This window comes from Diadema setosum, chromosome 22 (genome assembly GCF_964275005.1).
Source record: "Diadema setosum chromosome 22, eeDiaSeto1, whole genome shotgun sequence".
Lineage (NCBI taxonomy): Eukaryota > Metazoa > Echinodermata > Echinoidea > Diadematoida > Diadematidae > Diadema > Diadema setosum.
Genome location: NC_092706.1, coordinates 16,413,625 through 16,426,335, shown reverse-complemented (window position 1 = coordinate 16,426,335; position 12,711 = coordinate 16,413,625). Strand labels below are relative to the sequence as shown.

The 12,711-nt window shown below is 40.0% G+C and overlaps 1 protein-coding gene across 1 annotated transcript in view; it reads right to left on the bottom strand.

Moving 5' to 3' along the window:
• Nucleotides 1–507: 507 nt before the first annotated feature.
• Nucleotides 508–12,711, bottom strand: part of LOC140245542 (NEDD8 ultimate buster 1-like) — a 78,425-nt gene continuing 66,221 nt past the window's right edge. The window contains exons 11-13 of the mRNA XM_072325108.1: nt 6,298–6,499; nt 5,266–5,428; nt 508–1,342 (exon numbers count right to left, since the gene is read on the bottom strand). Coding sequence (XP_072181209.1) covers nt 1,188–1,342; nt 5,266–5,428; nt 6,298–6,499 — 520 coding nt within the window. The 3' untranslated portion in view covers nt 508–1,187. The remainder of the gene's footprint in view (nt 1,343–5,265; nt 5,429–6,297; nt 6,500–12,711) is intronic.

The window sequence follows — 12,711 nt, the reverse complement described above, 5'->3', positions numbered from 1 at the left end:
TGAACGATTGTGCTGTCGATATTTTTTAATAATATGTCTTGAACAATAGTGAAATGCAATGCTTGCGCATGATCAGCTAATGATCGACATGGAATCTCGACATCATTTGTAAAAATGCACATGTATAGCTAAAACATGCACACATCAGTACCATTGTTTATAGAGCAGAACTTTAAGTGCAGAGCACAAGTGCAAAATTGTTAGGGAAATATGACCTGATTTATCAAAATATGTATACTTTCAGGAGCTTATCATAGGTGAATTATGGCTGTTTTTTAATGTATTCTAGCTGTACACAAATTTGATTTCCAGGGTATTGGCACACTTTAATTCTGATTTCACAGATCATGTTGACATTGCACCCTTGCTCATATGAGCACCAACTTCACAGGAATCCTCTCTCTGCTAATCATGAGCAGCTACAATCTGTGAAGTGGCATCAGTGCCCTATTGCAGCTGAACACACTCAGAACCTACTACTGACACAATCTACTTTCTCTGTCGTGGTACTGTATTTAAAATTCAATAGAAATTTTGATGGTCAAATACAATATGTTGCCATGCATAACAAAGACCAAGCTTTCAACTTAACCTAAAAATGAGACTTTAATACTGAAGTGTTTGGTAATGACCGAAGTAAAAGTTCATCCAATATTTCAAGACTCTATCATTGCTGGGTGAGAAGTCTTCTACAGTTTGTGATGTCACATGAGAAAAAAGTTAAAACACACGACACATATGGAAAATTCCAAATATGTTAACTTCCCTAAGAAGAATGAAGAGCACTTGACTTTCCTGCATCAGGAGCAAGGGTGAATAATCTCACCCTTAGTATGTGTTAGTAATGAGTCAGGGAAGGATGTTTTATATTGTTGTACTATTGAGACATCACATGCCATCAAAGCATTCCCATTCAGTGATGACAGCCCATAAATTCAATGAAAAATTAAAGTTTTCATCAGATCGTTAGAACATGCTTGATCTTCACTGATGTGTTCTACTAATATTTCTGCATTCACTGAAAACACATTATGTTTGGGGAAAATTACCCTTAGGTCAATTTGCACATAAAATGAAAATACACTTTGTGTTTGATCTTTGAATCCAACGTATATATTTGTTTGCATGGCAGGGGCTTTATTGCTGTGTGTTAGGCAAACTTGGTGGGTAATTTCTCAGATGAGACGTTACAGAGCTGACTCTATCCTGGCCCTGTACTCGGCAATAAATGAAGCTTCTTCCTCAAGGCTAATATCAAGGTAGTCCTCCTCATGGTGCGGAATGTCAGGTAGGACCTCTTCAATGGCTGCCTTCTGTTCATCTGTCAACACTTCTTCATCATCTGACCATCAGCAAAAAAAGAAAAAAATTATAAAAATAAATAATAATAATAATGAGAATTTAAAGAAAAAAAAAGAAACAAAATATATATACATATGTTTAGACTATGATTAACAATTATAACAATTATAATGGACTCATCTAAAAAAGAATTGAGGTGTTTGATTTGTTGACATATTGTGTTTTCATAACCATGAAACCATATTTGTTCTCTTCGATTGCCCATTTGAGCAAGTAAACTCATCACTTTAATAACTTTAGTAGTATAGTCTCAAACCAAATGTTGCTGCTAGGGATAGATTAAGGTTAAAATCAACAGCTTACCCTTAAGATTTTTCTTTTTTCAATGAATATATACATCCATGGAAAAAGTAAATCATAGTAGGTGGTTGCTAAATTGCATCATACTGTAAAATAATCATCTAGATTCCAATGTACATACTACGACCTAAAAACAATCCAAGTATATACAGTGCATTTATATTATGTTTGTTTTTATAGATAATTATCAGACAATAATACATAGAATTTATAAGGAGCCAAATCCATCTAATAGTAAAATGCAGAGCACCACTACGACAAAATATTGAAAGGTTTGAATTAAAAGCCTGGGCCGAGCCCGACACTGTAAACAGACAGAATTGTGGGGCCGAGTACTGCAATTGAGGCCGCGGGCTCGGCCCGGCCCTGCACTGTAAACGGGGTCTTATATAGATACATATCATAACATCAGTCATCAATACTTTCTCCTTTTTTAACTTTATCTCTAAATTCAGAAGTGCCAAAGTGCATCTGACATCTGTAGGGCCTCATTAATTACTGTGTTGCAAGTGTATACATGTAATAACATGCTAGTTAATCAGATGATTATAATAGTCAAAATAAAACTTGACTTGTAATGAATGACTTTATATTTTGACCATACAAAGGAGGATACATTGTTTAGGTGTTGCATACTTCAAACAACTACATTTTTCCACTCAGGAAAGAGAAAAATCAGTGAAAGTTATAAAGCATCACCTATTCCATCCAATGTTAATGAAAAGGTATTAAAAAATGTATACAAAGTACATGTAGTATAGATAGAAAATGAATCCTATGAAAATCAGGAGAAGAGAGAAGAAGAAAACATATAGGATAGGAGGACAGAAGTAGTAGCATGGATACATTAACTAAGATGTTGCAGAAGAGAGAGTAATACATGTATATAGCATCAGTAGAGGGATAGCAGAGGTTCATGCTAGTACTACTGTGCTTTACATTGTAAGCCAATTACCATGCACACAGGAGTGCTTGCTTCTCAAAATGGCAATGTCAATGGATAGAGATTATCATTGATAATCCCCCCCCCCCACCCCAAATCCCGATTGTGTCACCATGGCCTTGCTGGCACATTGCTGTGCATGAGTAGGCTTGCTAATCTACAACTAGGTCAAGTCTGGATGGATTACCAAATGCTGATAAAACTAGAACTATCACTCATTGTGATTAATATACCCCCACCCACAACTGAGGGAATCAGCTCAACCAGGATTAAATTTTTTTTACTTTTTAATGGAAAAAAATGTTACCATGGCAATGCACTGTTCAACAGTGAATGAATGTATTGCTCACTGTTAGTCACATGTCCCATATCTCAAGTCAAGTGCTCAAAAACTGAGTAAGCAAGATAAATAAACTGACGATTTCTATGGTTTTCATTAAAAATTGTGTTACCACGGCAACACAATGTTGGACAATAAGAAAAAAGTTTGCACAATAGCCATCACATGTGCCAAATTTCAAGCCAAATGATATAAGGCTGAGGGGCTTTGCTGAATTCACAATATTAGTGTAGGCGTTTCATTTTCATTCAAAATATACTGTTACCATGGCAACACATTTTCAACACTGACAAAAGATTTTTTGCACACCTAGGTAATATACAGGTAACATGTGCCAAGTTTGAAGCCAAAATACTCTAAAACAGAGAGAGTTAGGAGAATTGAAATGTTTGTATGATTTTCATTCAAAATGCACTGTTACTATGGCAACACATTGTTCAACAATGATGAAATATGAAGTTTGCAAATCTCTGTACTATAGTGGTTGTATGTGTCAAATTTCAAGCCAAATGCTCAAAGACCGAGGGAGTTACCTGAATCCACAATATTTGTGCATAATTTTCATTCAAAATATGCTGTTACCATGGCAACACATGGATCAACAATGACGAAAGACTACGTATGCACATCTACGTACTATAGTGGTCAAATGTGCCAAATTTCAAGCTAAATGCTCAAAGACTGAGGTAGTTACCTGAATCCACAGTATTTTTGTATGCATTTTAGTGAAAAGATGCTGTTACCATGGCAACGCATTGTTCACCACTGACGAAAGATCAAGTTTGCACATCTATATGCTATAGTGTTCACATGTGCCAAATTTCAAGCCAAATGCTCAAAGACTGAGGGAGTTAACTGAATCCACAATATTTTTGTATGATTTTCATTCAAAATATGCCGTTACCATGGCAACACATTGACCACCACTGACGAAAGATTAAGTTTACACATCTACATACCACAGTGGTCATGTGTGCCAAATTTCAAGCTAAATGCTCAGACTAGGGGAGTTACCTGAATCCACAATATTTTTGTAGGCCTATGCTTTTTAGAAAAAAAAGCTGTTACCATGGCAACGCATTGTTCACCACTGATGAAAGATTATGTTTACACATCTATATACTATAGTGGTCACATGTGCCAAATTTCAAGCCAAATGCTCAAAGACTGAGGGAGTTATCTGAATCCACAATAATTTTGTATGATTTTCATTCAAACTATGCTGTTACCATGGCAACGCATTGATCAACAATGACGAAAGCGTAAGTACGCACATCTACATACCATAGTGGTCAAATGTGCCAATTTTTGAGCCAAATGCTTAAAAACTGAAGGAGTTAGGTTAATCCACACATTTTTGTTTGATTGGTGAAAAAAAAAACCTGCTGTTGCCATGGTAACAGATTTTTTAACGCACACATCAAAGGTGTTTTGCACAACTATTCATTACATTGATCATATATCCCAAATTCAAACTGCACTGCTACAAAACTGAGAGAGTAGTTCGATCCACAACATTTTGTAAGATTTTTATGAAAATCTGCCGTTGCCATGGCAACGCATTATGAAATACTCATGACAAAAGGTGTCTTGCACACCTGCCTGTGGTAGCAGTCACACATTCCAAATTTGAAGTTAATTGCTCAAAAAATGAGAAAGTAGCTTGATCTACAAGTTTTTACAAAAATTTGCCATTGCCATGGCAACGCATTATGCGATACTAACGAAAAAGGTGTCTTGCACATCTACCTTTGATAGCGGTCACACATGCCAAGTTTGGGGTCAATTGCTCAAAAAGTGAGAGAGGAGTTCGATCCACATTTTGTAAGATTTTATTAAAATTTGCCGTTGCCATGGCAACTCAATATGGAATACTAACGAAAAAGGTGTCTTGCACATTTTCCTTTGATAGCGGTCACACATGCTAATTTTGGGGTTAATTGCTCAAAAAATGAGAGAGTAGTTTGATCCACAATTTTTTATGAAAATATACCGTTGCCATGGCAACGCATTACGCGATACTAACGAAAAAGGTGTCTTGCAAATCTACCTTTGATAGTGGTCACACATGCCAAATTTGGGGTCAATTGCACAAAAAATGAGAGAGGAGTTCGATCCACAAGATTTTGCAACGGACCGACCGCCCGACCGCCCGACCACCCGACCGACCGACCGGCCACCTGACCTCAGAGTGATTCCTATATACCCCCCTACACCCTATGTGTGGGTGGGGGTATAAAAACTTGGCAAATTAAGTTCAGTGCCTGGGAACATAATTATTGATGTGCCTATTGATCAAATATTGATTATTGATTTATACCTTGTGCTGAGCTGGGTCCTGAAGAGAATCCTGTCCCACGGCTTGGAAGGGGAGGCAGAACCCCTCCCAATGCCACAAGCCTCTCTACAGCTGTGGAAACGACACCTTGAAACCTCCTTAATGCCTCGCGGGCTACATCAGTGCTAAACCCCAGCTCGGTGACCTGTCAAGGGGTGTACAAGTACAGGCAATTGAACATCACAAACAGGGGATCAATACTCTAGCATCAGGTACTTCACTGTACTTGAAATCATCTTTTTTTTTTTTTTTTTATCCTTGGATATGTTACAAAGTGCAGCAAGTCATGAAGAAAGCAAACAGGATGATTGTTTGTTTGTTTTTCTTTGAATTAAAATCTGATTTTAATTTCAGTGTAATTTCCCAACGGATACCATGAACTACTTGGAACTGAGGAGTCATATTGAAAATCTTTCTCTTGTACAGGGTACACTCAGTATGTTCAAAGAATGATTTAAACAATCTGGAAAATACTTTAACAAAAAAAAAAATAGTATTGCTTGATTGCACCAGACTAGTGTAACAGTCTTACAGCAGCATTTCAGACACAACTTTGCATTTCAAAGATGGTCAGATGGCTATACATAGTTTTGTAAATATCCAGACACAGTCGTTTCTGTTTAGCAGGTTATATTGCAAACATATACATATTTTTTTTTTAAATCTCCATGAGCAGGTGCAATTTCACACTTGCAATACTGATATACAGTACAATCATGTTTACAATGCTTTCATATTTAATGAATTGTAATTTCAATAATCATCATAGTGAAAACAAAAGCAATATACCTATCATCAATATTTGCTGCAACAATTTACCTCAACATAGTTGCACAACTAAGTTTGTTCATTGATTGAAATACAATGTCCCACCTGTGTTATTCTCTTTCCAATGTTATTGTTATATTTATCATGATCATCACTTTGTGAAGAACAGTGCTGTCATGAAGTGACATCGCTGTGTATGCTGTGGTGTCACCCTGTTTTAACTGTGCTTATGTGCTGTGTACCCACCTGAGCAAGCATCTCATCAGTAATTGTTCCATTCCAGTTTCTGTCTGTCTTGAGGTCGTCATCAAGGGTGAGCAGCTCCGGATGTTCCTGAATGAGTTTGAGGGCACCGTGTAGATCATTGTTGGTTTGCTTAAGGGCAGAAGCTACAGTCTCCTTGGAGAATCCCATCTCTACCATCTGATCAAAAAGCTCTGTCTTTACCCTGAGGGCGTGAAGAGAAAGCAAATAAAAGTTACTTGATATGGGTGTACACTCGTGTACCCAATAAGCACAAATCATATTGAAAGAATACAAGGGTATGTTATCAAAAGATTGCATATGGCTTTGTTACTCTGTCCTTCATATGAGACAGGGCTGATTTGGTCTGGTTTTCATCTTGGACTTGATAATCCAGTGGATGGTCCCATAGACCATGTACATGACTTTGACAAGCTTTGAAGTATAAGGTACTTTTGTTGTGTTCATGCATGTTCTAAAAAGGTATTGACATAAATTAAGGATAATTGCCATCTTGACAACTTTGGGTATTTTTTTTTTTTAAATCAGCTCAATCATGTAATTAGCATAATTCTGATCCAGGAAACCTGAAAACATGGACAATATGACACTCAAGGATTTTCTAAGACAGTGAATGCATGCATTTGTGACACCAGTTTATATTTTTGAAACAAAATAATTAAATAGCATAATTAGCATATCAAGTGAATTCACATACAGTTCAGTAGATCAGGAATTTTGATTTACATTTACAAGGTGGCAACTAAGTTTACTTTGCTTCAGCATCTTTCTAAAACACAAATCAAGCTTGAAAACCTTGGGCATTTGTCTTTATTACCCTAATTAGCACTGTCAGTTAATCAGTATAGTCAGCTAATTAGCATGATGTGTAATATGCTGCTAAATGTAATGCAGGAAGCCCGATGGTAACGCAACCATTTTTTTTTTTTTTAATGACGAGGAATCCATTTATGACACCATATATAAGTAAAACAACGGTCTTGAGAAGCGTGATTAGCATAATGAGCTTCTTCTCTCGAGTTTAGGTATTTGGGTACCAGTATTTATCAAGAGAATTCCTCGTTTGTATAATTTATCACTTCATAGTCTAACAGTGTTTATAGGCAATTCAGATGCATAGGTAATAAATTACAAAGTTACAGCCTTAAGGTAGATCTGTCCTTGGTAAATTACAGAACTTTTTTTTTTTTTTAATTCAAATACCCAAGGTAACCATCGTCTTATTCACTTCATGATAAATGTTCAAATATGTCACTCATAGTCATGCACAAGATTGTTGAATTTCAATTCCTAGAATGCAAAAGCTCCAACCCGGGTACAAACTCTCTTGCATGCCCCCCCCCCAAAAAAAAGAAGTTTTTAGTGAGAAGATGTTTTATGTTGATCAGGGGCGGATAAAGAGGGGGGCGCACTGGGCGTCCGCCCCCCTCTGGATCCGCCACTGTTGATTATTGTTTGTTTGCACCATACACGTAATCGTACACCTCAGTCAGTCTCACTGAGAATAGCAGACAGAAAAGGAAATGATAAACACGCTAGTACAGTACAGAGGCCATGGGCGTAAATCCCGGGGGGATGGGGGGGGGGATATATCCCCCCCTGAAATGGAGGAGGGGGGGGGGATGGCCTGTACAATCATCCCCCCCCTGAATTTTGAGGGGAAAGAATGGAGGAAGCAGAAATGTGATTGTATCAATTTTGGCATATTGCATGACGTTTGTACGCCGGCCTTCAGACAGGTAACAGAGCTGAACAGTATTCTATCTTGTAGGAAATATATAATTTTCTCAAGCGCTCGCTCGCTTCGCTCGCTCGCGAAGAAAGTAACATCGACATACACTGTAAGGTATGGCTCAGGCGTTGACAACGTCAAATAGTATAGGTCTACATGTAAACATGCTATGACGCGAGTAACTGGGGACCATCAGCAAAATATGTACGAAAACATACAAACAAACAATAACAACAACTTTATCGCCATAATTGAATGCCCTCCATTTCCTGAATCATTCTTGAGAAACGACAGTGACTGATGACTCAGTCAGGATACATCTATGGGCATACCAAGGAAAGATCATGGACGTCGAATCTATGGGGGGCAAAGGGGCATTTGCCCCGCCCCAAAGGAAGTGTTTAGACAGACAAATCATTTATCCCCCAAGCAATTCCCGAGATGAGGACAAATCTCGAACTTTCTTAATGAAAAATTGTCCAAATATCGCCAGAACTATGCACCAGATCGTTGTATTGCAATCACGAACATGCAAAAGGTCCGCTATACAGGATATGGGATAAACTTTGTACACTTTTGACATAGACGTATATTCCCTAATTAAAGAGTGTGCAGCAGATCTTTCACTTAACAAAAGCAACCTAATATGTATAGAGGCGTCGATGGGGGGGGGGGGGGGATGGTTCTCAAATAAAAGTGGGACAAACAAAAGCGAAAAATATAGCTACAAACGGCAGTTTTTGGAGTGTAAAATTTTAAAATTTCAAAGCTCGCTCGCTCCGCTCGCTCGCATTTAACCGCTATGCCATTCTCCTGATGTTGCTGCCACTGATTGACAGCAGGTACACCCGGTGCGCCCCCCTTAATTTCCAAAGCGAAAAAATACAGCCACAAACGGCAGTCTTTGGACTGTAAAATGTCAAAATTTTCAAGCTCGCTCGCTCCGCTCGCTCGCATTTAACCGCTATGCCATTCTCCTGATGTTGCTGCCAGTAATTGCCGGCAGTTGCACTCGGTGTGCCCCCTAAATTTCCAAAGCGAAAAAGTATAGCTACAAACGGCAGTTTTTAGACTGTAAAATGTCAAAATTTTCAAGCTAGCTCGCTCCGCTCGCTCGCATTTAATCGCTATGCCATTCTCCTGATGTTGCTGCCAGTGATTGACAGCAGGTACATCCGGTGCGCCCCCCTTAATTTCCAAAGCGAAAATATAGCTACAAACGACAGTATTTAGGACTGGAAAATGTCAAAATTTTCAAGCTCACTCGCTTCGCTCGCAAGCATTTAATCAGTATGCCATTCTCCTGATGTTGCTGCCAGTAATTGCCGGCAGTTGCGCCCGGTGTGCCCCCTTAATTTCCAAAGCGAAAAAATACAGCCACAAACGGCAGTCTTTGGACTGTAAAATGTCAAAATTTTCAAGCTCGCTCGCTCCGCTCGCTCGCTCCGCTCGCTCGCATTTAACCGCTATGCCATTCTCCTGATGTTGCTGCCAGTAATTGCCGGCAGTTGCACTCGGTGTGCCCCCTAAATTTCCAAAGCGAAAAAGTATAGCTACAAACGGCAGTTTTTAGACTGTAAAATGTCAAAATTTTCAAGCTAGCTCGCTCCGCTCGCTCGCATTTAATCGCTATGCCATTCTCCTGATGTTGCTGCCAGTGATTGACAGCAGGTACATCCGGTGCGCCCCCCTTAATTTCCAAAGCGAAAATATAGCTACAAACGACAGTTTTTAGGACTGGAAAATGTCAAAATTTTCAAGCTCACTCGCTTCGCTCGCTAGCATTTAATCAGTATGCCATTCTCCTGATGTTGCTGCCAGTAATTGCCGGCAGTTGCGCCCGGTGTGCCCCCTTAATTTCCAAAGCGAAAAAATACAGCCACACACGGCAGTCTTTGGACTGTAAAATGTCAAAATTTTCAAGCTCGCTCGCTCCGCTCGCTCGCATTTAACCGCTATGCCATTCTCCTGATGTTGCTGCCAGTAATTGCCGGCATTTGCACTCGGTGTGCCCCCTAAATTTCCAAAGCGAAAAAGTATAGCTACAAACGGCAGTTTTTAGACTGTAAAATGTCAAAATTTTCAAGCTCGCTCGCTCCGCTCGCTCGCATTTAATCGCTATGCCATTCTCCTGATGTTGCTGCCAGTGATTGACAGCAGGTACATCCGGTGCGCCCCCTTATCCTAATTTCCAAAGCGAAAATATAGCTACAAACGACAGTTTTTAGGACTGGAAAATGTCAAACTTTTTCAAGCTCACTCGCTTCGCTCGCTAGCATTTAATCAGTATGCCATTCTCCTGATGTTGCTGCCAGTAATTGCCGACAGTTGCGCCCGGTGTGCCCCCTTAATTTCCAAAGCGAAAAATACAGCCACACACGGCAGTCTTTGAACTGTCAAAATTTTCAAGCTCGCTCGCTCCGCTCGCTCGCATTTAACCGATATGCCATTCTCCTAATGTTGCTGCCAGTAATTGCCGGCATTTGCACTCGGTGTGCCCCCTAAATTTCCAAAGCGAAAAAGTATAGCTACAAACGGCAGTTTTTAGACTGTAAAATATCAAAATTTTCAAGCTCGCTCGCTCCGCTCGCTCGCATTTAATCGCTATGCCATTCTCTTGATGTTGCTGCCAGTGATTGACAGCAGGTGCGACCCCCTTAATTTCCAAAGCGAAAAATATAGCTACAAACGGCAGTTTTTGGACTGTCAAATGTCAAAATTTTGAAGCTCGCTCGCTTCGCTCGCTCGTAGTTAATCATTATGCCATTCTCCTGATGTTGCTGCCAGTAATTGCCAACAGTTTTTGCCCGGTGCGCCCCCTTAATTTCCAATGCGAAAAAATACAGCCACAAACGACAGTTTTTGAGACTGGAAAATGTCAAAATTTTCAAGCTCATTTGCTTCGCTCGCTCGCATTTAATCATTATGCCATTCTCCTGATGTTGCTACCAGTAATTGCCAGCAGTTTTCGCCCGGTGCGCCCCCCCCCCCCTTAATTTCCAAAGCGAAAAAATACTAGTACAGCCACAAAGGACATGTGGGACTGTAAAATATCAAAATTTTCAAGCTCACTCGCTTCGCTCGCTCGCATTTAATCGTTATGCCATTCTGATGTTGCTGCCCGATTGCTGGCAGTTGCGCCCGGTGTGCCCCCATAATTTCCAAAGAGAAAAAATACAGCCACAAACGGCAGTCTTTGGACTGTAAAGTGTCAAAATTTTCAAGCTCGCTCGCCCCGCTCGCTCGCATTTAGCTGCTATGCCATTCTCCTGATGTTGCTGCCAGTGATTGACAGCAGTTGCGCCTGGTGTGCCCCCCCCCCCCCCTTAATTTCCAAAGCGAAGAATATAGCTACAAACGGCAGTTTTTGGACTGAAAAATGTCAAAATTTTAAACGCAAAGAGATTTCACGGTAGGAGGGGGAAACCCCCCTACCATACCCTCCCCCCTCGCTTGATTCGTTCCCTCACCCTCCTAAGATCATATCCTGTCTACGCCGATTATAGGCCCCATTATTTAGTAGGCCTTCACAGTGATGTCGCACAGCAAAAGCTGAAATACCACGATTTTGTCATTCAATAATATATTGTGAATGTTTCATTTTCTTTTTGTTTTTTTTTAAAGAAAACAGAACAAAATTTTCACCACAAGTGAGCACCAGATCGCTGAATTTCAGGTCTGAAAATGCAAAATCTTCCTCGTGTGGGAGAGGGATACCCCCCCCCCCCATACACACACTTCTCCCGTTCGGTCGTTCCGGTCCCTCTCACAGATATTTCCCAAAAAAAAAAAAAATGTTTTCATACTTTTAAGGTCTGATTTTCCGCCGAAAGTCGTCTGACAAGCAAAAAAAAAAAAAGCAACAAGAACAAAAAGTCTTTATGTTGTTGCTGCCACTTTTCTCCCACTTTATATTTCATGCAAAAGAGTGGGGCATCCGATCCCTGTAAAGTGTGTGTGTGTGTGGGGGGGGGGGGGAAGGGGGGCACAAAGCTTCTCCCCCCCCCCCCCAAAAAAAAAAAAAAAAAAAAGGCTGCGCAGGTCCGGTTATGGGCTTGTAATCGTGGTGATGGTGACCATCCCCCCACTCCTCAGTATGGATTTACGCCATTGACAGAGGCAAATCAGAATGTTTTATTCAGAGATGTTGATTTAATGGTTTACACTTGAGGGAGTCGTCATGACACAAAAGCAGTATTTTCATCTGAGAAGATGGCTTGATAGCCCATATTCACTTGTACTCCAGTGAAATGTGAAGGGTACAACTTCACCGGATTATGCACCCTGCATGATCCATGCGATGAATGAATGAAGCGGGATCTTTTACATGCATGACTTGTGACTCATCTAAGAAGCCGTGGTCACACTGGCAAAAGATCAAAACGTTTAACCGTTTTTGTGCTTTGAGTGTCAATTGGCACAGAAAACTCTATAGCATTGTACAAACTGTCCAAAGTCCCTGGCACAGAAAGAGTTAAAGTTGCGTTAAAGATTTCGAAGTTTTGCCAGTGTGACAGCAAAATTCCCGCGAAACTTCACGGGAAATTTCTAGCGAAACTTCCCACTCGAGCTTGAAATATTTCTCCACATACTCCCCCCGAAGTTTTCAATCTTTTGCTATACTGTGACCGCTACAAACTTTTTGTCACGTGACAATTGTCCAC